The 25,281-nt window shown below is 35.4% G+C and overlaps 1 protein-coding gene across 1 annotated transcript in view; it reads left to right on the forward strand.

Moving 5' to 3' along the window:
- The first annotated feature begins 2,574 nt into the window (after nt 1–2,574).
- Nucleotides 2,575–25,281, forward strand: part of LOC134855285 (aspartate--tRNA ligase, cytoplasmic-like) — a 51,773-nt gene continuing 29,066 nt past the window's right edge. The window contains exons 1-3 of the mRNA XM_063871768.1: nt 2,575–2,701; nt 4,389–4,498; nt 23,307–23,491. Coding sequence (XP_063727838.1) covers nt 2,598–2,701; nt 4,389–4,498; nt 23,307–23,491 — 399 coding nt within the window. The 5' untranslated portion in view covers nt 2,575–2,597. The remainder of the gene's footprint in view (nt 2,702–4,388; nt 4,499–23,306; nt 23,492–25,281) is intronic.

The following is a 25,281-nucleotide window of genomic DNA, read 5'->3' on the forward strand; positions in this document are numbered from 1 at the left end:
TGAGTCCCTGTCGGATCTTGTAATTTTTCATTGTCTGAAATTGAATATTTTTCCGGGAAAAATTGATATCTGATTTTATTTTGTCTGCTTATGTTTTGTCGATTTAGTGGCCATCAGAAATATTTTTTTTGAGCTGTAATCAGTTTTCATTGTAGTCTCAAGTGTCTTGATTAACTTCTGTGGATTTTTAAATTACTATACCGGATTGATATATTTGCCGTTTTTTCTTGTTTTGCTTTATTAGAAACTTTATTCGGCCTAAATGATTTGGGCTCTTGTTTTGTCGGTGTAGTCAACATATTTTGCATCGGTATAAAGATAAAAATTGATTATAAAAGGTGATTTTAAAGTTAAAAATTCAAGCTTTTTAATCACTCAAAACTTTTTGCGACAACAATTTCCTTTGACATTTGATTTGGTTTAATTGATGTCAAACCATGTGTTGTTGGCTTGGTGAAAGCTTGAAAGATACTAAATGCTTGCTGAATGCTAGTGGTTGTATTTCTCGTTTGTTTTTCTGAGATTCAATTTTTCGTAATTCCAAATAACTCTTTTGGTGTTTTTGTTTTCGGATCAATTGGCGTCTAACCACGTGTTGTTGCTTAAGGGACATTAGAAATACTTAAAAATTCCCTAATGCTAGTTAATGTGTTTCTTGTCTGTTTTTTACGCTTGCTATAAGCAATCTTTATCAAACTGGAAAAAAATAATTTTTTTTCTAGTTAACTAGTTTAACAAAATTGGACCGTTTTTTGGAAGTTTGGACTCGAAAGTTACTTACCGATTCTCAGATTAAGTCTTCAATCGAGAAATACGGTTTTAGTATGTTGAATTTTTTGCCAACCATTTTTTTGGTTTTTTGATTTCAGATCAATTGGCGTCTAACTACGTGTTGATGGCTTAGTTGGCGATCAGAAACACTTAAAGCTTGCTTCATGCTAGTTGTTCTGTTTCTCGTCTGTTTTTTTGAGATTGAATTTTTCGTTTTTCAAAAAATTTTTGAATGTTTTATGACAACCATTTGTTTTGGCATTTTTGTTTTCGGGTCAATTGCCGTGTAACCGCGTTTTGTTTGGCATAATGGCTTTCAGGAAGTACTTAAAGTTTGCCTAATTGTGGCGATTGTGTTTTCGTCTGTTGTTCTGTGGTTGAATTTTTCGTATATCCAGTTTTTTCAAGTTATTTCCATCTCACTGACCATTTAGTAGCTTGCAATAGTACTCTTTCGTTGCATCGTAAGTGATACGAAGCTCCGCTTCGCCTTTGTGTTAAGTTTGAGTCAATTCCTTTCAGATGGTATAAAAAATTTTGTTCAAAAACGGCTAGTTAAAAAGTTGAACTGGCCTGAAGAGAAAGTACGCCAGAGCTTAAATAATCCGTCTTTGGTTCGAAAGTCGGGTCAATTACTATCAGGGACTTTAACAGATTACTTGTTTGAGCGCGCCGAGTTAATTCAAATTCCGACGCATTCAAATAATCATTCCAAACAAAATGGCTGCAAGCTAATTGCTCTCACTAAGTTCCGTTCTATTACTCAATATTAGTTTTTTGGCTTTAATTATATGCTTGCCGTTTCGGAGCTTCTTTTTGATTTTTTTTGCTCAGTTGTGAACCTGTTGTCTCAGCAATTCGATAATCATACCACAATCTATAATTAAATACTGTTTTCAACGCTTGGATTATAGTCTGTCGGGAGCTGTTCTCGTGCGCAAAGGGCCGAATGGGCAAAAACTCTCAACCAATCGATGCCCTTTAAATTGTTCAAAATATGGCGGAGATTATTCTTGAGTTTTGAGTACTGAGTTCTGATTGGCGGATAAATTTTTCGCGCATTGGGTCCTTCAAGCATGAGGGATTGCCCCGTCTACTTATTAAGTAGCACATTTAATTGCTATGTGCCCGAAGTTGCTTTTATGTACTTTTCTATAGAAGCATGAGGTAATAGATATTCTGTTTTGAATTTCTTGATTCAAGCTTCGAATTGACTAAAACTAAAAGAATAAGCTGTCAGGGAGGAGTTTGTAAAGTGGGTTCTAAGTAAGAACTGTTTCTGGGGGATGCTTCCTTCATCCTACTTCTGATCTTTCCCAAATAATTTCAATCAGTCTGAACCAAATTTGTTCGATTTTGATTGACTTCATGTTATTCTACAAGCAGGCACGAAATTCTTGAATTTAAAGCGGATTAACTATTGGTTCTGGTGTTCCTCTTAAACAAGGCAATTAATCGTTCAAATAATTAATTGAAAGTTTGTTATTTAACTAACATAATTAAGAGGTGGATTCCACTATTTTCAGCAAATTTGCAGTAGTTTCAGTTCTTTAAAATTAAGTTTTTCGTGACAATGAGAAAATTTTAAGTTTTTAAGAATCTGAATTCATGGTCTTTAATTAGATTCCTCAAATTTTGCAATAGTTTTTTCCAGTTCTTTGCGGTGACGAGTTTGAAGCAAGGACTTAACTTTCATTAGGTTTATACTCCTTCATTTTTTGGTTCGTTGGACTTGGATAATATATCTTGTAATTCGACGAGAAAAGAAAAAAAAAGATAATCACGATGCCATAAATATTATTTTTCAGAGTCTTTGTTAATTGAAAATGAGTGAAAATGTTGAGAATTCCCCTCCAGTCGCTGGCGGAGACAACGAAGCTGAGAAAGTTTCAAAGAAAGCTCTGAAGAAAGCTGCCAAGAAAGAAGAGAAAAGGAGTGTGATCATTTTAACTTCAATTTTACTGAGTTTGTTAACAAGCAATCAAAATGAAATAAAGGTGAATTTAAGGTTCAAAATAAAAAAACAAAGAAGATCGATTTTCTAATTAAGCTGGAAATAAAAATGAATCATTTGTTAAAATAGAATTAAGCAAAAATTACTTTAAAGAGGTTCCATGAAAAATGTTATATTAACAACAAAAAACTCGAAAATCCAAGTAGTATCCATGATATAGTTGTTTCAGATTTTTTGGATTGCTTATATTAATCCATATAGTATAAACAGTGCCTTTCACTTCTGAATCAGACAAAAGTGTTTGATGATTTTCACAATGGTAACTAGCAATTAAGTTGTTCCGCTTAGCGCTGCAAAAACTTAAGAAATTGATATAAAAATCATTTGATTTTTGATTTCAATTTGAAAAATGCTTTTAATACAATTTTTAACTGACTCTGGAAGTTTGACTTTTTAGGTGCGTCTAGTCACTTAACTTTAAAAAGTCAAAGCATCCAAATACTTTTTGAAACTCAAATATTGTTTCTGCGAAAGCGCGGGGACGACTGAAACAGCAAAAATTTGCAATTTGACTGATGAAATCTTTTCATTCCTTGTGTGAAAACACGTTTTGAGCACATTTTTAATGAACACATTTGAAAGAAAGAAGAAATCAATTGAAACAGCAAAAACTTATGAATTGTCAGCAAAATCTGACAGAAATTGAGAACCTCACATCAGAGGAACGAAGTTAGTACCTTTTCGATCCGGAATTTATCAGAAGGAACCGAAGAATTTTATTTCATTTTCTGGGAGATGCTATTTTAGACATTTTTTTGTGCATTTGAAAAGTTTTTGTAAACATCGATAAATTTTCAACTTCAAAAAATACGCATATTGTAATTGTTCTTTGAGTGTTTTGTGACTTTGTGTGAATTTTATGGTAAAAATACACGTGGACAGAGTTAAGCGCAAATTCAGGATTTTACTCTCTGAAATGCCTGTTTGTAATGTCCATTTAGGAGAACATTTCCTTCGAAAGTCAGAAATTTTTTTTTACTTAGACCTAGAGCAAATGATCAAAGCTAACTTCTATGAAACCATCAATATTTCGTGTCAAAGACTTACCAATGTAATCCGGGACTGGTAATTCCAGATTTCCTTACCTGCTTTAAAATTTTCAGTTCGCGTAAAAAGTAGAAACAGCCTAGTTTAGTATGTTTTCACCCTGATTATTTCGAATTTCCTCTGAGAAAGTTTCACGTCGGATGAACAAACTTTTCACTCCGCTTATTCGAGAAAGAGTTAACTACGATGCTTAACTTAGTGCATATGATAAAATCTGGCCTTTTGAGACCCGGATTACATATGTAAGTCATTGAAACTAAAGATTGATAGTTTCATAGAGGGCGGCTCTGATGATATGCTCTTGGCCTAGGTAAAAGTTTTATTGAAATTCGATAGCATTGTTGTCTAAAATGGACATGGAAAAGCGGCATTTTAGAGAGAAAAACATGAAGTTGCGGTTTTTTGTCAACGAATGTAGGTGCCTAACAATCTCAAGTTTGAAATTTTTAAACGGCATGTAAAATTTAACAATGACCAGCTTAGATGGGCATCAGTCAACAATAAAACCAGAAATTTATTCGAGGAAATGGCTGAAGTTAAATTGATGCGTGGGTTGAAGTGCCAAGAAAGCGGACAAGAAGGCAGCCAATAGTGAGGGTGGGGCAGGAGGTGGTGAGTCATCAAATACTGGAGCTGATGGGGGTCAAGGAGTGGACATATCAGAAGGTATGTTTTTGTCTCGCTTTTTTTCTAGGTAATTAATTTCTCAGAAAAATGAATATACATACTTCAAAATAAACTTGATGATAGATAAACAATGATAGACAAAAAATTCGGCATGGTATCGTGATTGTGCTAATGATAAATAAGATCATCCAAGTACCTGTTTTGTACGTCGAAAACGGATGGTTTTAGTTAACTAAAAGTGCACGAGTTGATACTGAGCTAGTCCAAAAGTAAAAAAAAAGTTGCTGGTTGCTTTGTAAAAAAGTTCTATTTGGAAGGGAAAAAAACTAAAAAATGATTATTTTTCAAAAAGAAGTTGTTTTCCAAGGTGAAATTATTGAAATACACCTTTTTGTCTACTTATTGCCCACTTCACGGATTTTTTTGTGCTGCCAGCTATTTTCATTGCAATTACACTAGCAAGCTTGCCAGCGTACAGTATTGGAACGAACCTTCTGTTCAAACCAACTCGCAAATAAAAAAGCATATGTTGTGGCACTTTTGCTATAATCACGATCTGTAACTTTGAAATTTCATAGCATCTGTTCTCTGCTTTCTTTGTGGCTATTGTTTGTTAGTTCTTAAGCGGCCGTGTCTGAGTGGTTAATGCTTGAGTTTCATAATCTCTAGGTCGCAGTGTTGAATCCTACTCGTAGCCTAAATTTTACTAATTCGAGGCTCTCTTCTTTTCTTTTCTTATTTCACTTAAAGAGCTTGTTTTTTGTCGTGTTCTTGCTACTCTTTTGAAGCACAGCTGTGTTTTTGTGTTAAAATTGTTTAATTGGCTTAAAATTGGCTTTTGGAATAATATTTTATTTTATTTTTGCTTTTTGCTATAAATGAGTGGGGATGGCGATGCAAATGTTGCGAAAAATTATGTTCATTTTGAAAGTGTTCGTTTTGATAACCAGCTATTAAGTACAGCCATGCTAAGGATATTAACACAGGGTCGGATGTTTTAAATGAACTTTTTCGTATACTAGTTAAAATGCGTCCACTTTATAAAGTGAGGCATGTTAGTTGGTAAATTTCTTTTTTTCTTTCAAATTGACTGGTACTGCTAATGCGTCATAATTAGCTTGCGTCACTTAGCAATTACGTAGACTCATAATTGGCGTGCGTCACTTAATAAATTTTGTAGATTCAAGGTTTAACCATTCAGTTTTTCCCAGTGATGTTATCGGTAATATTTTTGCTTATGTATGCGAAATGCAACTTCGCCTCTGTGTAGAAATGCTGCCTTCACTATCTTGCACTAACGTTTTTGGGTTGAGCGTTACTTATCTAGTCTGGTAAATTTGGAAGCCGGTCTCTAAAATTCGTCTTGTTTATTTGAACGGAAAAACTATCAACGTTACTGCCTTGGCCGACGAATCGTTTTTTACATAGATCGTTCCGATTTTGAATAAAAGTCGTAGTTGTAAAATTATATGGTTTCCCAATGACCATAAATCTTTTTCTGGTTTTTGATAAAAGCTGACACTTGATAAGTTCTCTTCTTTGTTTTTTTTTTTCAAAAAGACAAAATACACTCGCTCTTGTTTTCTATAACATCATTCCTTAACGAAATTTTCTTCCATCTTGAGAACTTGAAATTTGACCATTTGCATGCTCTTCAGTTTTTTACCAATATATTAATTACACAAGTGAAGCGTTAAAAATTATAAGCGTTATCAAATGCACAAAACAGAGATTAAGTTTTCAACTAAAAGAACGAAGATTACACTAAAAGACCTAAAAGTTTAATAAAACTAACATGGCGCTTGGGTTTTCCCTCCGTAGTCTATTTTATCTAATTTTTCTTTATAAAAAAAGCTGTTGTTTTCCGAAAAATTTCTTTTGAAATTTTTACTTTGCAAGGAATTTTGTCCCTATTCTCGAAAACTACTAGCTAAATTGATATTAAGGATTCAATCTAAAAATCAACGTGTGGAAAGCAGAGGCTATTTTCATGCTTTAGTAGAGAAAAATTTATAAATGTAGGAAAAGTTGATCTTTTTTGAATTCTTTTCACTTTTTTTTAGAAAGCTATCCAGCCAAATCTGAGATAAGATTTCAATTGAAAGGGCTGTTAATCCCCTACTTGAGCAGAGAAACACTAGGGATAAGCCTTAAGTCTATTTTTGAAATTACAAGCGCTCGTGGAGCAGATGCAAGAACGTGATACTCCTAATCTCAACAAAAAATTTTTCATGGTTTTATAAACCTTTTCCTTATTTCACTTTGTTTTACTTGTTAAGAGCTTTTTTGCATTTTCCTCGCTTCTCTTTGCGAAGCGCAGCTTCGCCTCCGTGCAGATAGTTACAAGCAAAATGCCCCGTTAATAGTAAAAGATTTACCTGGCAGTTGGTACGACAAGCTGAACATGACACTGGTCATGTTCTTCGACGGCATTCCGGGGTCGAACATTGAGACTTCGCAGACGAAAGAGCTTTTAATGGCGGCTGTTCTGGAGGATGATGAGGTGGTGTTCTCTATGGATGTCAATAGTTTATACACCAATGTTCTGTCCTGGAAGCCGTTAACTTAGCGGTGGATAAAGTGTATCAACGGAAAGATCAACCAGCGTTCGACAAGTTGACGTTTATCCAGCTCATGCGTCTTGCAGTTTGCAATATTTGCTTCCTCTCCGGTAGCACGTGGTATATGAACCCTTGCTGTCATTCTGAGGAACCTGTGGTTGAAGGAGTTTGAATCATGCAGAAGAGTTTGAATCGTGCAGAGTTTGAATCGTGCAGAAGAGAAAACGTGTGACTTTACGGGGTTACTTGATCCGCTGCCACCGGTGCGCCACTTGGTTCCATCGGAAGTGTACGAACCTGTCTTTGAAGGAATTTCACCGAGCCAAACGACCCTGGTTTTGTGGATGCTCCAGACTTTCGACCAGTGCTTTGTCCACTACGGCTTATGCTAAAATGTTTGGTTGTTGCGTGGACGACATAATCAGGACGGCAAGAAGAGAGCACCCGTGCTTGGAATTCACGATTGAAGAGGAATCAGTGGGGAAAATCCTCTGTTTGGATATGCTGCTAGAGGAAACTACCAACCGAATCACCACTTCCTGGTTTTCTAAACCAACGGACACTGGCCTCATAATGTTGTTTCGTACCTGCGCGCCTACCAGGTTTAAAAGAAATATCATCGAGGGTTTTTTTGCACCGTCTGTACAACACCACTTCGTCCTGAACGGCCTTCCACCAGGGCCTGGAGGCTGCGAAGATCCTTTGGGAGAAAAATCAATATCCTCTGGACTTCCATGAACTCATCGTAGCAGACACTATCAGCAAGTTCATTGCCTCTAACAGCAACGAGGAGCGCACCGCGGGGCTCAAGACTCGTAGCAACACTGCACTCAACAGAGCTGAAAGACCGCTCCTGATTCTACAGTATATAGTAACCATTTCCTGTAAGTTACTTCGAAAAGTTAGAAGCGTCACTAATGGTTCGGTAGTTTTCTCTACCCGGAATTCGAGACCTGTTTGCTGTCCGTAAAATCACCAATCCCTGAAGATCTGAGAAGTCACGTTGTGTATAAAATAGGTTGTTCTGGGTATAATGCAAGCTATGTCGGTCAAACATGCCGTCATCTCACAACTCGACTGATGGAGCACAGGTAGGCGAAGGCTCGTGTGGGCAGCCATTTACATTTTAGGGAGCGTGTTGCTACTGCCGATGACATTAACGCCAAGGTTATTGACTCCTCGCCCGACAGGTCAAAGGTGTTGACGTTGGAAGCCCTCCATATTGCGATAAAGAACCCTGCATTGAATAACCGGGAGGAGTAACGTGTGCGGCACATTTTATCGCCCTTAAAGTCTTTTCTTCTCGTACATCTAAACCCATTTTTTTCACAAGAGATGGTATGAGTTCTCATAAGTTCGTCACATTTTAAACAGAAACTCTGCGTTATGAGAATTTCTTTGAAAATTGAAAAAATGACTTTTTCGGAACATTGAATGAAATTATCAAAGTCATATATGTTCCTGATTAAGACCAAACCAGTATATCGTAGTGTGGTAGTTTTCCCCATGTTGTCTGATACTCAGCTCTACTCCATGATTTTTTCAAATAGATTTCAACAAATTTTGGGACGAACAGGTTAACAAATTGATGAAATATTTACACTTGCGAAGCTAGTGTATTAGAACGAACCTTCTTTTTTCCAACCCAAGTCGCAGATATTGGCGCGGCACCTTAATAATGGTGGGGCACCTTTACATGTTTTTGATAGCATGTGCTTTGACATTCGAATAGTATTAAATTATTACAGTCGATGCGTTTTTAATTCAATAAATGAACCGTAAAAAGCTATCACGACATCACAATAATAAAAACTCGATTTCAGAATGTTTCTAACTCAATATAGCTCGCAATTTTTTGAAATGCACAATTTATACGTAATGTGGCTTCATTCTTTGCAATTTGTTACATGCAAAGTTAGTGTGGATGGCTTCACATTGTTATATTCCAAATTATCAATAGCAAAATTGAATCTATTTGTATTTGGTGCTGAATCGCATTGGCAAGTTTGTAGCACAGGTGGCTGCTTTATTCGTGACTAGTGCTTATCGGTTGTTAAGCTTGAGTGGCTGAGGGGATAATGCGTGAAACTCAAATTCTCTTGATTGCAGTAGGTCGCAGATTCGAATCCTACATTTAGCCGAGTTTTTCTAATTCGAGGCCCTTTTTTTTTAATTTAATTAGTTAGAGCTGCTTTTTGGTCTTGTTTTCGATTTTGTTTTGGTCATGCAGCTTCGCTTCTGTGTAAAATAAGGACCTGGGTTTATATGTTTACTCCGAGTTTTTTGCGATTTCTTTAATATTGTTCTTCCAAATGAGTCTTGCATAAGCAATAACAACTTTTTTCATATGGAATTGTCAGTTTGATTTTAGTTCAAATGAAGCGCAGCGGAACAGAAAAACCGTGTGCGCACAGAATCAACGAGGATAGCTGGTTGATGTGCGTGTAGCTCAGAATGTCCCGACCACATTCATAAAAAAATCATACATTTTTTTCTTCAATTTAGTGCCATTTTTTGTTAGTGGTGTTATGAGCGAACTATACAAATGCGTTTAAAATTAGGGACTCAGGCAAAGTTGACTAGAGTTATTTTCAAAAAATGAAAAAAAAACAAAAAATTTTTTAAAAAAATTCAGAATTTTTTCAAATTGTTTTGCTCCATTTTTTTTAGAAACCTTTGTTTACCAAGGAAGCGCTAAATGAAGCTTCCTCAACTAGTTTTTCTTTCAGTTTAACATTTTTTTAAGCTCAATTGACCAATTTTTTTCATGTAAAACGAACGTTACTCGCTCGAAATTAGACTATAAATCAGAAATGTTACTCGCTCGAATTTAGATCATAAATCAGAAATGTTCATTACGTTTTTCTCGATACAGATAACTTGCTCAACTATGTAAATGTCCTTCGATTCACGAATGAAAGGTCTTTAGTTTGATATATCACTCGACTCATTCGATGATTTTTTGTGGTACCTGATTTTGCGTGGATAACGCAAAAAACGGCCTTGAGTCGCAAAAAAAGAGCTTCGCTCAACAAAATAACAGTCTGGCATGTAGGGAGATGAAACAAATGGAATATCCTTCCACAGGATTGTCAAGGCCTACTGATAGTTTCTCTGCGATTCGCAGGAACCACATTAAAAAACTTTAAAACAAGTTCATTTTGGTAGTACATTGGAAAAAATTGTAATTAGTAATGCAACGCTGTAATTTGTTTCGAAGATTGTTTTTGCTGAAAACGGTCGAGCAAAAATTTTCATATGATTTTTACTACACCAGGGTTACGACTATATTCAAGGTCATCCAAATGGGTTTCTTTAAAAAACTTTTTTTTCTTTTTTTTATCGGAAATTATTTGGCAGATTTCAATGCTTTTGATTTGATAAACATCTGGCTGAAGTTGTTAACTTCTTAATGAGTTGATTAGCCAAGAGCTCAAACTTTGTTCTTTTCCAATTGAATCAATGTCTCATTTGCGTCTCTACGATTATTTAATTGATTGGCGATTCTACATTGGGTAACAATCTCAATTATTGGATTTAGATTGCGGGTTTCGTGTATTGTCCTGCATCTTACACTGTATTGACATTTGACCCTACTGATGATGACATAAAAAAGTGTTTTCATTTCCTTCTACCGTTGCTGACAGTATTCGAATTTTCTCAGATTTGGTGTTTTCTGCACCTCTAATGGATGAAACTTGAACGTCTTTACGAGAACAAATCAATAGTGGTCAATCGTGTTGACAGTCGCTAAAAAAGTTCTGCAATTTAAAAAAAAACGTTTTTACTCGCGAATATGTAATTGACTACCTGAAGCAGACTTATCAAGCCTTTGGGATTGATTTTGCAATCACGAATATCATCAGTAGAGAAGAGAGTATCGGAATGTGAGGAAGCTAGCTGAACAAATTCTATCGACAACTAGCAATTCTTCAGAACAATGAAGTTCAGCTCCAGAAAGCATGTATCTGAAGTTGGTCTGCATCTAGCGGCTCATAGCATACGCTATCTTACTCGAGAGTTCTGTGACGCTTTCCAGAAAATGTGATAAATTACCAATGATCGTTCTTAACTTTTTAACAAAACAATCGTTAATCTAAGCTCACATTAGAGCTGGCAGTTATTTTTTTTCAATTTTCATTGGAAAATGCGGCAATCCAAGCTCACATCAGAGTTGGGAATTTTACGATAAACGAAATCAAGTACGATGAAGAAATTTTCTCGCAAATACAAACTCACTTCATGCCGACTAATCTCCGTACCAAAACAGTGCTGAAAAATGTTTACAATACTCCTAACTCACTTTAGAGTTGGGGCTAATTTCAACCGGTTCTCGACAAGAAGTTTTTTGAAGAAACACTCGGAGCACTCATGATTGCTACTCCGTACTTTTAAATAATTTTACAAGAGGATTCACTTGGGTTGTCTACATCAAGACAATGTTGCCGAAATCAAGACCATGTTGCCTACATATAATCTTGAAGGGCTTCTATGAGTTTGGCAGCAGAAATTTTTTAATGGCACAGAAACTGTTTCCTTATTTGTAGAGCAAGTAAAGCTGTTATTTTGTAGAGACTTCTTTTATTCTGAGTCAACTGTTCCTTGAGTCACACACTCGTAATCGTATCTTTAGTTTTAGGCATAGTCTTGTCCAGGATCGTGAAACCGCGGAATTGGAATCATCACAGTGTTTGATTAAAATGTTGCAGTAATGCCGTCCTGGATTTTCAATCTTGTTGTTTATATCGCCTTCACGTTACCAACTCAGTCTTGCCCCGGGTTTCTGGCTTAATCAAGTAAAAGTTTTAAGAGAAATCATTGAAGTAATTGCCTATAAATTAGCCGTTATGGCTCAATCGATAAATGAGTCTGTGTTTGTTTTGATACCTGCTCAATTGCATGGGATAAATAGTGGAAAGTATACCTCCAATTGTAACCGTTTTTATTGTAGTTTTTTTCATTATTTTTAGGTACTTCTTAAGCTGCTCGAAGTTTAAACTTGCTCATTAGAACTCTCAATTCAGCTATTCAATTTTTTCAATCATCCTGAAGTTACTTATTAGTACTGTGTAACTGATTCTTTGTCTGTTAAGCTTATGGTTTGGCTTAACGATTGGCGTCCTAAGAAAGTTGAAATTTAGTCCTGTCCCTTATCTTTTAAGGTCTCAATAAAAGATATCCGAATACTTTTTTTGGAACTTGGTTCCGTTCTGATGGAAAGTAACGTAGTTCGACTTATGTTTCAATTTCGTTGGTCAATTTCCAAGGAGCAACAGCCAGTGCTCAAATGAATTGTTGCCGTAACGGCAGGTTCAGTAGATTGTTAAACTATTCATAGCGTGTTCCATATAATAATGATAATAATCATAATATTAATCATAACAAATGATTTAGGAATAAAATCCAAGGGTTCGCATAAAAACCAGTCATTGCAGTGTTCAAAGTTCAGTTTTCAGTTGTAAGTGTAAGTTTCCTCAGGTCTCTACAATTGTTGCATTCGCATAAAATGCGCCAAGTGCACGTATCTGATTCGTTGTGGCGAGTTTTGAAAATCTTCGTGTACATTCCTAGAAGTCTGTTTTTGCATTCTGGGTCAAACAATAGTTCATATTTTAAGTATTCGTTGTACATATTAGCAAGACATCATGCCCGAAACCAGAAATCCGACTCGCACTTCTTCAGATGCATTTGCTCGCATTTCGTGTCATTTGAGCTCTTCGGCTTCCAACGTCAGTGATGCTTACATGGCTTCTTCAGTCAATGTCAACTATTCCAGCTAGTATTTTTGCAAACAGCAGTCCGACATGAAGCTCTTGGTATAGAGACAAAGGAAAGATGTTAAGTTTTACGAGTTTGTCTTTCTAGGTGATATGGCTATTGTTTGTCATGAAGATCCACGAGATCGCTTTCCGCTGCACACTTTCTATAATTCCTAAGTCACCTTTTGATGATTTCCTGCTAGCTGAACCGTAGCTCAGAATTGGTACAACGTAACAGATAAATGCGTTTTTTTTTCTGGTCGCAAAATTTGTCTTTGAGAGATTCCTTTTGAGTACGAAGAGAGCGTTTAAGACTTTTTCACCCCTCTTTTCTGCGTGTTGCGCCCAAAAGAGCGGGTGGGTTATAAAGGATGCCCAGATCTTTCATTACTTCAGTGGTTTCGAAGCTGTAGTTGGGGAGTGCAATCGTACCTGATCCTTTGATACAGAGGATTTTGCTTTTCGTCAGGTTCATACATAATGCAGTTTTCCTCGCACCACCTCCAAGTCTCCTAACATCTATTTATCGATTAGTAGTCTGCATAACCAAATGTTGCGGACATATGTTCTGCTTCTGTCGTACAACGTTTCAATGGTCACATGTTGCTTTTGATTGCCTTATTCTAAGAAAAGATAGTTCTTGGCGAGACACAGGCTTTTCGCTTTCAAGGTCAGAGCAGAATGATAGCGATCTTTTGAGATTGTTTTTTTTTTAATCAACACTTTCCCCTGTCGGTTTTCGTAATAAGTTGACTCTTGAAGGGCGTCACATGATAGATTAAAATCTTTCCGTTTTTTTTTCAGGACTGCACGAAGGCTATTTAGATCCCCCGCAATGCTTCCATCAGTTGAGTGCTTTTTGCTTGACGTAAAAACTGATGCAAAGTCTCAATCAAGAAGAGCGCATGATTGCTTCTCCGTACTAAAAATTAGTTTTCATGAAGATTCATTTTGGTTGTCTTATGTCGAGCTCAAGACGGCGCTGATTACATATAAGATAACTTTAAAAGGTGTTTATGAGTATGGCAGATCGTTTTTTGGTGGTGCAGAAAGATTTTTTATTGCAGAGCAAGTAAAGCCTTAATTTGTAGACCTGTTTTATTTTTAGTTATCTGATATTCGAGTCACAATCGTTTCCTGAGTTCGGGACATAGTCTTGAGTCCGAGATGGTGGAGGTCGCGCAGGCTTAAACATGCAACTTCTCAGATTTTTTTCCCAAGAACCAACAGACAGTGTTTAAATGAAATATAGCCGTAATGGCAGATATGCGTCCTTGGTTTTCAATCTTTGTTGTTCAATCAAAACAGTTTCAATTTTGTATGTTTTTGTTGTTGAACCATTGAACAGAACCGTTTGTTTTTATTTGAAACTTGAGATGTATTAATTGTTTTTGGAATGATATCATGAAAAATTCTTTTCATGAAAAACTGTCTGATGAAAGCCGTGAAAATTGTCCTTGATTCCTTCTCAAGAGTTTCTGCCTGAATGAAAGTCAATTGCTCAATTGGTTAAAGACATTCTGAGCAGTAATTGAAATTTAGGTTGATCGGCGTTCACTTCTAAATTGGGTTCGAAACGGTTGCCTCGTAGACGGAGGAAAAATAGCGTGAGAATTTTGAGCGTGAGAAATTATCATAATTAAACCTTTTTCGAGTATCTTGGGAAGGAAAAAACATATTAACTTGGGCTCTGAAAAGATTACAAAAAGAAGGTATCTATTCCTCATGAAATGTCCCGTCCACGCTTATTTATTTCTTTGACAAGATATTCATCTACATAGCAGCTAGGGTTTTCTTTTTTTTACTGTAAGCAAGAAATTGCAGGTGCAAAAATGGAACTTGATGTATATTTGACAAATCAAGTTTCGCAGAAATGAGTGTTCACTTTCAACAGAGAACAAGAAAGTAAAACGCCGGAAAACAAACAATTACCATCGGAGCAATAGGCTTCGTTTTGTTAGAGTAAACGTTAGGTAACATCTGAAGAGGAAAAGACTGATTGTTACGCAATAAGACTGGTGCAAGACTGACGCAATTAAAAAAAATAAAGTGTTCTTGTTTATATATAAAACTGCTACGCAATGGGGAATTTTTTATTCTGCCTGAAATAATCTTTCAGTTCAAACATTTCAATTCAAAACTCATCACTTTCTAACTAGCTAATCTTTTCATTCAACATATTTTAAATCAAAAACATGAAAGTTCACCAAGGTAACTACTTCAATTTAAAAAGCGTCGTATTATAAAAGTACTTTTAGAAAAGGATTCACTTGGGTTCCCTCTTACGTCGAAAGCAAGACCATGTTGTTAACATATACTCTTGAAGGTTGTCTAAGAATTCGGCAGCGCATGTTCTAATGCAAGAAATAAATTCTTTATATTTAGAGCAAGTAAAAGCTGTAATTATGGAGAGACTTTTTTAAGTCAACTGTTTTTGCCACAACCTCGTAATCGTTTCCTAAGTCCAAAGCATGGCCTTGAGCCCAAGATCGTGTACGCGCTCAGATTTTTCCCAGGAATCTACACAAGTTTTTTTGGAATAATGCCGTAATGGCAGATTAGGGTTGATCGTCCTGGTTTTCAATCAAGTTTTTCATCTCGCCTTCGAGTTATCAACTCAGTCTTGCCCCTAATTTGTGGCGTAATCAAGTTGAACATTTCGAAACATTTCATGGAATTCAGATTTTGCAATAATCTTCAAAGGACCTATTACAATTGCTTAACTGATTTTGTCTGCTGAGTCTATGGCTTGGTTTAACTAGAGGCGCCGTAAGAAAGAAAATTATTCCTCTCTCTTATCTTTTAAAGTCACTATAAAAGGTATCCGAATACGCTCTTCGGAACTTGGTTGCGTTCTAATGGAAAGTAAAGAGGAGATGTAAATATTTCGAAAATAGTCCTGTTTTTTTCTAACAATGTTTATGGAAAGGCTATGCAAATAAGCTTTTTGAAAGTTATACTTGATTGCTTTCTGATGAAAATAAACGTACTTCAACTTATGTCAAGTTTTTTTCTCAATTTTGGCGGTAGAAAAATCTGATTGCTTGTTCGTGCACGTCCACGTCATGATACTTGACAGGCGCGCACTCTGAAAAGGTAACATAAGTATGGTTTTCTTGTTAAGCTGAAGATTCAAGATAAGCTGTATGCTCGCTTGAGTCATCTCTCCTGAAAATGACAAACTCGTTGTCGATCCTCATGTTTACGATATTGTCTGGCATGGGAGTGCTTTGCTTCTAATTTTGTCGACAAACATCAGATCTTTTTCAAATAAAATATCAAAGTTGTCGATTTTATCTAGCGAGATACCGTATTATATCATATATTTCAGCTTACGAATCCGTGAATTTATAAAACTCGACATGAGGTACACGTATTATCAAGTTGGAAAATTATTTACAATACATGAATAAAAGTTCCATTCTGGTGCTGAATAGTGTAATTTGACTTTTTTGAAGTTAGTTATGATTAAATGGTTTTTTGCAATGTTCAGAAATCAGGTTGAAAAAATCTTACTATGTTTTTTCTTCGATTTTTGTCTACGAGGCCAATGGCTTCATTTAACTAGAAGCGCTGTAAATAGTTAGAAAATTGTACTGTTTTTTCTCTAATAATGCCACTGGAAAAGCTATGCAAATAACCTCTTTGAAACTACTGCTTGTTTGCGTTCTGATGAAAAGTAACGTACCTCCTGAATCAGGGCTTTTAATTGCAATAGAAAGAAATCAGGTTGAAAAATATTTTTATGTTTTTTTCTTCAAGCATTGTCAGCCAGGCCAATGGCTTGCCTTAACTAGAGCTGCCGTAAAAACTTAGAAAATAGTCCTGTCATTTTTTAAAATAATGTCACTGGAAAAGCTATCGAATAAATCTTTTTGTGACCCAAACTTTGTGGCTTTCTGATGAAAAGTAACGTACTTCAACTTACGTTTTTGCTTTCATTTTTCTCCTTAGAAATAATCTGGTTACTTGCTTATGCACGTCATGATACTTGAGACGCGCTCATTCGGAGAAGGTACACTAACTACGATTGTCTTGTGGTGCTGAAGATTTAAGTGTTGTTGTATGCTGATTTGAGTCATCTCTCCTTAAAATGACATACTCGTAGTCGTTCTGCATGTTTAAAAATTGTCTGAATTGGGAGATGTTTGCTTCTGATTTTGTCGACAATCATCTGATCTTGTTCAAATCAAATATCAGTTGTCGATTTTATCTGGCCAGATACCGAATTTTATCATATAGTTCAGCTTATGAATCCGTGAATTTCAAAACCCTACATGGGTTCCACTTATCATCAAATTGGAAAATTCTTTATCAATAAATGTATAAATTTTTTTTATTTCTGTGGTGCTGAATAGTTTCAGCTGGATTTTTTTTGAATTTAGATCTGAGTCAGGGCTCTTCATGCCAATGGAAAGAAATCAGGTTGATAAATCTTTAATTTTTTTTCTTTAAGCATTGTCAGCCAGGCTTATGGCTTGACTTAACTAGAGGCGCAGTAAAAAAAATCATCTTGTCTTCTTTTAATAATATCACTGGAAAAGCTATCAAATAAATGTTTTTGAGACCCATACTTGGTGGCTTTCTGATGAAAAGTAATGTACTTCAAATTACATTATAGCTGTCAATTTTTTCCTTAGAAATAATCTGATTGCTTGTTTGTGCACGTCATGGTACTTGAGACGCGCTTATTCGGAGAAGCCACATTAACTACGTTTGTCTTGTGGCGCTGAAGATTTAAGTTTTGTTGTATGCTCAACAGAGTCATATCTCCTTAAAATGACTTACCCGTAATCGTTCCTCATGTTTTTTTTAACATTGTCTGGATTGGGAGTTGTTTGGTTCTGAGTTTGTCGACAATCATATGATCTTGTTCAAATCAAATATCCTAGTTGTCGATTTTATCTGGCGAGATACAGAATTTTATCATATATTTCAGCTTATGAATCCGTAAATTTCAAAAACACTACATGGGGTCCACTTATCATGAAGTATAAGTTTTTTTTTGTGGTGCTGAATAATTTCAGCTGGATTTTTTTTTGAATTTAGATCCTAATGAAGGCTTTTTTGCAATGGAAAGAAATCATGTTGATAAATCTTGGAATGTTTTTTTTCTTTAAGCATTGTCAGTCAGGCCAATAGCTGGAATTAACTAGAGCTGCCGTAAAAATTTAGAAAATAGTCCTGTCTTTTTTCTAAAAATGTCACTGGAAAAGCTATCAAATTGTTTTTTTTGAGACCCATACTTTGTGGCCTTCTGATGAAAAGTAACGTACTTCAACTTACGTTTTAGCTTTCAGTTTTTTCCTTAGAAATAATCTGGTTATTTGCCTGTGCACGTCATGATACTTGAGGAGAAGGTACACTAACTACGATTGTCTTGTAATGCTGAAGATTTAAGTATTGCTGTACGCTGATTTGAGTCATCTCTCCTTAAAATGACATACTCGTAGTCGTTCCTCATGTTTGGGACATTGTCTGGAATGAGAGTTGTTTGCTTCTGAGTTTGTCGACAATCATCAGATCTTGTTCAAACCAAATATCACAGTTGTCGTATTTGTCTGGCCAGATACCAAATTATCATATATTTCAGCTTATGAAACCGTGAATTTCAAAAACTCTACATGGGGTCCGCGTATCATTAAGTTAGAGAATTCTTTATTTTTGGCTTTGAATTTTGTCCCTAGAAATAATCTGATTGCTTGTTTGTGCACGTCATGATACGTGAGACGCGCTCATTCGGAGAAGGTACCTTAACTACGATTGTTTTGTGGTGCTGAAGATTCAAGTTTTGTTGTTTGCTCATTTTAGTCATTTCTCCTTAAAATGACATACTCGTAGTCGTTCCTCATGTTTGGGGCATTGACTGGGATGCGAGTTGTTTGCTTCTGAATTTGTTGACAATCATCAGATCTTGCTCAAATCAAATATCCAAGTTGTCGGTTTTATCTGGCCAGATACCGAATTATATCATATATTTCAGCTTATGAATCCGTGAATTTCAAAAACTACATGGGGTCCACGTATTATCAAGTTGGAAAATTCTTCATCAATACATAAATCATTTTTTTATTCTTCGGTACTGATTTGTTTCAGCTGGATTTTTCGAATTTAGATCTGAGTAAAGGCTTTTTATTGCAATGGAAAGAATTCAGGTTGAAAAATCCTATAATGTTTTTTTTTCGTTGAGCTTTTCAGCCAGGCTTATGGCTTGACTTAACTAGAGGCGCCGTAAAAAATAAGAAAATTATCTTGTCTTTTTTTATAAGAACGTCACTGGAAAAGCTATTAAAAATCTTTTAGACTTACGTGGTGGCGTTCTGATGAAAAGTAACCTTCTTCTACTTTTATTTAAATTTCAATTTCGTAGAAATAATCTGATTGATTGTTTGTGCACGTCTTGATACTTGAGACGCACTCACTCCGAAAAGGCACAATTACTACAAATGTCTTGTGGTGCTGAAGATTTAAGTTTTGTAGTATGCTCAACAGAGTCATCTCTCCTGAAAATGACTTACCCGTAGTCGTTCCTCATGTTTTTTTAACATTGTCTGGAATGGGACTTGTTTGCTTCTGAGTTTGTCGACAATCATATGATCTTGTTGAAATCAAATATCCCAGTTGTCGATTTTATCTGGCCAGATACCGAGTTTTATCATATATTTCAGCTTATGAATCCGTGAATTTCAAAAACACTACATGGGGTTCACTTATCATCAAGTATAAGTTTTTGTTTTTGTGGTGCTGATTAATTTCAGCTGGATTTATTTTTAATTTAGGTCCTAATGAAGGCTTTTTATTGCAATGGAAAGAAATCAGGTTGATAAATCTTGGAATGTTTTTTTTCTTTAAGCATTGTCAGCCAGGCCAATAGCTTGACTTAACTAGAGCTGCCGTAAAAATTTAGAAAATAGTCCTGTCTTTTTTCTAAAAATGTCACTGGAAAAGCTATCAAATTGTTTTTTTTTGAGACCCATACTTTGTGGCCTTCTGATGAAAAGTAACGTACTTCAACTTACGTTTTAGCTTTCAGTTTTTTCCTTAGAAATAATCTGGTTATTTGCCTGTGCACGTCATGATACTTGAGGAGAAGGTACACTAACTACGATTGTCTTGTAATGCTGAAGATTTAAGTATTGCTGTACGCTGATTTGAGTCATCTCTCCTTAAAATTACATACTCGTAGTCGTTCCTCATGTTTGGGACATTGTCTGGAATGAGAGTTGTTTGCTTCTGAGTTTGTCGACAATCATCAGATCTTGTTCAAACCAAATATCACAGTTGTCGTATTTGTCTGGCCAGATACCAAATTATCATATATTTCAGCTTATGAAACCGTGAATTTCAAAAACTCTACATGGGGTCCGCGTATCATTAAGTTAGAGAATTCTTTATTTTTGGCTTTGAATTTTGTCCCTAGAAATAATCTGATTGCTTGTTTGTGCACGTCATGATACGTGAGACGCGCTCATTCGGAGAAGGTACCTTAACTACGATTGTTTTGTGGTGCTGAAGATTCAAGTTTTGTTGTTTGCTCATTTTAGTCATTTCTCCTTAAAATGACATACTCGTAGTCGTTCCTCATGTTTGGGGCATTGTCTGGGATGCGAGTTGTTTGCTTCTGAATTTGTTGACAATCATCAGATCTTGCTCAAATCAAATATCCAAGTTGTCGGTTTTATCTGGCCAGATACCGAATTATATCATATATTTCAGCTTATGAATCCGTGAATTTCAAAAACTACATGGGGTCCACGTATTATCAAGTTGGAAAATTCTTCATCAATACATAAATCATTTTTTTATTCTTCGGTACTGATTTGTTTCAGCTGGATTTTTCGAATTTAGATCTGAGTAAAGGCTTTTTATTGCAATGGAAAGAATTCAGGTTGAAAAATCCTATAATGTTTTTTTTTTCGTTGAGCTTTTCAGCCAGGCTTATGGCTTGACTTAACTAGAGGCGCCGTAAAAAATAAGAAAATTATCTTGTCTTTTTTTATAAGAACGTCACTGGAAAAGCTATTAAAAATCTTTTAGACTTACGTGGTGGCGTTCTGATGAAAAGTAACCTACTTCTACTTTTATTTAATTTTCATTTTCGTAGAAATAATCTGATTGATTGTTTGTGCACGTCTTGATACTTGAGACGCACTCACTCCGAAAAGGCACAATTACTACAAATGTCTTGTGGTGCTGAAGATTTAAGTTTTGTAGTATGCTCAACAGAGTCATCTCTCCTGAAAATGACTTACCCGTAGTCGTTCCTCATGTTTTTTTAACATTGTCTGGAATGGGACTTGTTTGCTTCTGAGTTTGTCGACAATCATATGATCTTGTTGAAATCAAATATCCCAGTTGTCGATTTTATCTGGCCAGATACCGAATTTTATCATATATTTCAGCTTATGAATCCGTGAATTTCAAAAACACTACATGGGGTTCACTTATCATCAAGTATAAGTTTTTGTTTTTGTGGTGCTGATTAATTTCAGCTGGATTTATTTTGAATTTAGATCCTAATGAAGGCTTTTTATTGCAATGGAAAGAAATCAGGTTGATAAATCTTGGAATGTTTTTTTTCTTTAAGCATTGTCAGCCAGGCCAATAGCTTGACTTAACTAGAGCTGCCGTAAAACTTTAGAAAATATTCCTGTCTTTTTTCCAAAAATGTCACTGGAAAAGCTATCAAATTGTTTTTATTTGAGACCCGTACATTGTGGCCTTCTGATGAAAAGAACGTACTTCAACTTACGTTTTGGCTTTCATTTTTCTCCTTAGAAATAATCTGGTTACTTGCTTATGCACGTCATGATACTTGAGACGCGCTCATTCGGAGAAGGTACACTAACTACGATTGTCTTGTGCCGAAGATTTAAGTGTTGTTGTATGCTGATTTGAGTCATCTCTCCTTAAAATGACATACTCGTAGTCGTTCCTCATGTTTGGGACATTGTCTGGAATGAGAGTTGTTTGCTTCTGAGTTTGTCGACAATCATCAGATCTTGTTCAAACCAAATATCACAGTTGTCGATTTTATCTGGCCAGATACCGAATTATCATATATTTCAGCTTATGAATCCGTGTTTTTCAAAAACTCTACATGGGGTCCACGTTTTATCAAGTTGGAAAATTCTTCCTCAATACATAAATCAATTTTTTATTCTTCGGTTCTGAATAGTTTCAGCTGGATTTTTTGAATTTAGATCTGGGTAAGGGCTTTTTATTGCAATGGAAGAATTCAGGTTGAAAAATCCTTTGTTTTTTTTCGTTGAGCTTTTCAGCCAGGCTTATGGCTTGACTATACTAGAGGCGCCGTAAAAAATAAGAAAATTATCTTGTCTTTTTTATAAGAACGTCACTGGAAAAGCTATCAAAAATCTTTTTGAGACTTACTTGGTGGCATTCTGATGAAAAGTAACGTACTTCTACTTTTATTTATTTTTCAATTTCGGTAGAAATAATCTGATTGCTTGTTTGTGCACGTCATGATTTTTGAGACGCACCCACTCCGAAAAGGCACAATTACTACAAATGTCTTGTGGTGCTGAAGATTTAAGTTTTGTTGTATGCTCCTTTGAGTCCTCTCTCCTTAAAGTGACAAACTCGTAGTCGTTCCTCATGTTTGGGACCTTGTCTGGCATGGGAGCGGTTTGCTTCTGAATTTGTCGACAATCATCAGATCTTGTTCAAATGAAGTATTACCGTTGTCGATTGTATCTGGCCATATACTGCAATATTTTATCTTCTTCAGCTTATGAATCCGTGAATTTTAAAAACTCGACATGTGGTCCACGTATTATCAAAATGAAAAACTTTGAGAAACAGAAATCAGGTTGACAAAGCTTCAAATGATTTGGCTACTGACTTAACTGGAAGTGCTCTGAATACTTAGAAAGTAGTCCTGATTTTTTTAAATAAAAAATGTCACTGGAAACGTTATGCAGATAATTTCTTTGAAATTAATACTTGGTTGCGTTCTGATTAAAAGTAACGTACTTCCTGAATAAGGGGTTTTTATTGCAATTGACAGAAATCAGGTTGAAAAATCTTTAAATATATTTTTTTTCTCATATGTTCTTTTTCTTTAAAGTTGCGTAACTGGTTGCGATTGATTTCATATGTTACTTAGTCTGAAATTTATTATCATGATGACTGAAAATGTTTTCATTAAAAATAATTGCATTGAAGAAAACTGTATTGAAGTTTTCCGTTACTTTAACTATTCTGAAACTCACCAAACCGATTATATAAATTCTTTTTTCCTTGCTCTATAACAAATACATTAATAGAATTGTTGAGATTCGAATTTAGAATTATTGCAGAGGAAACTGCCATTATCGCGTCGTAAGGAATCGAATGAATTGAAAAATGAACGGTAGATCTGGTGATACAGTGGCTTCCAATGGCGTGAAGATGTTGGGTGCAACGGAGTGGGACCCTTTAGAGTTTTTAAAGACTCTACAGAGATCTTGTGTCTTCGTTGAAAATTGAATGAATTGAACCATGAACGTCTATTCATATGTTTAGGCAAATACGGAGTGTACGAGTTAATGCAAAGCAAGACTAAAATGCAGCGGGACCTAGTGCCAATAGCGAAGTTGAATGAAACTATGGCTGATGAGAGTGTGTTTGTGAGGGGCAGAATACACACTACGAGGTCAAAGGGCAAGCAGTGTTTCCTTGTGCTCAGACAGAGAGCATACACTGTGCAGGTGAGGCCTAGTTATAGAGAAATGCACAAGTTCGGACAGAAAGAAATGATTAAAAGAGCAGTTGACCTATTTTGAAAAAATTTTGCATGCAAAAGTTAATTTTTCAGACAGAATTCATGTCTGTAGGTTGCCTAAAAAATCAAATTTACATGCAAAAATACGCAAATTGCTCTTTTAAGTTGTTTTTGTCTGCTACAACTTTTTGCAACTTAATATATATTTGTATATATTTTCACGTTGCTAAACTCCTCAGTTTTTGAAATAGTTCTGACCTTTCAATTTGAAAATGGCAGAGAACTTGGCTCTTTTTTATCCTTGCGATAAGCAAGGCTATTGCAACCGGGTACGAGACTTTTTAAGAGTAATGAACGTAGTGACGACTCTTACATCGGTCTTGGTGATTTTTTTTTCAAGAAAAAGTCCTAAAATTTGTTCACACTTAATTTTGATTTTTGGCAGTTTGACCTGTCATTTCTTCTCAAGTTCAGTGCATTTCCATTGTTAAAAGAAATGCAAACTCCACTATCGAACAGCAAAAGTGTAAAGGTAACGAAAAATGTGATCAATTTCTAGCTTCGAAAGTGGAATTTAATTGCACTAGTGAACAAAAGGAAACGCAAATTCAGGTTTTTTCTCTAAAATGTCTCTTCAAGTATGATTGCGACAACATTCACTTGGAATTTAAATAAAATTTTTACATTGACCGAGACCAGAGTAAATGATCAGCGCTGCCTTCTATGAATTTAACAAAATTGGGTTTCAAATTCTTACCAGGGTTTCCCGGGTCTAAAAAGGCAGTTTTCACCACCTGCACTTAGTTTTGCATAGGAGTTAACTCTTTCTCAAATAAGCGAAGAAAGAAAGTTGATCATGCAATAAGAACATTCTAAGCGACTTTTTAGAGAGAAAAATCTGAATTTGCGCTTAATTTTATCCACTTGTGTATCAGATCCCAGCAAAATAAAATCACTACGTATTGATTCAGTTTTATCAAATTGGGTTAATTTCATGAAAAAATTTTCAAATATAATTTGCTCTAAAATTTCAAAGACGTTTAAGGCCATCAATTTTTTTTCTTCGAAATTTGAAGTCTGAGAGTTTTTCAAAAAAAAACACTTTATTCTACCATTAAAAAAGGCATTGATTAACTTATATTGGATTCGCTGTGACGCGAGTATGATTAGTTTGCGATACATGCGTTGTAACTTATCAGGTAAATGAATAAAGTTGAATGAACATGGTAGCTGAGTACATTTAAAAATAAGGATAGCAGGCTACTGTGCAAGTTTTAAAAAATACAACAAAAGTTTTAATCGTTGTTTTAGCGCGTGGTGTGATAAGAAGATCTGCATAAAGTGGTAGAGCTTAGGTATATTCGGCAGACATAGTAAACCAAGCAAACTGGAAAACAAGTTCTGTAAAAAAATGTCCTGTAAAAATAAAAAAAGTCCAAGAAATTTTTTTGGTGTTTTTTCGAGTGTTTGACGTTTTTGTTTCCAAAAAGGCGCTTAAGTACGCAAAAAAAACTAATTTTATTCGAGTAAATTATTGTAAGCCTGCTCATTCACTCGAAATAAGACTAAAAGCCAAAAATTTCAAATCGGTTTTTCCCGACACTGGGAATGTTTTTTGAAAATTTTTAATGTTGTTCAAATTACGACTGAATTGGCTTTAAAATGATATATCACTCAACTCTCTCCAAAGATTATTTGTAGCTGATTTTGCCTGGAAACAAAAAGAAAAGAACTCAATCACACCCGAATACAAAGTTCGTCCCCATTTTGAAATGG

Source organism: Symsagittifera roscoffensis, chromosome 10 (assembly GCF_963678635.1).
Source record: "Symsagittifera roscoffensis chromosome 10, txSymRosc1.1, whole genome shotgun sequence".
Classification (NCBI taxonomy): Eukaryota; Metazoa; Xenacoelomorpha; order Acoela; family Convolutidae; genus Symsagittifera; species Symsagittifera roscoffensis.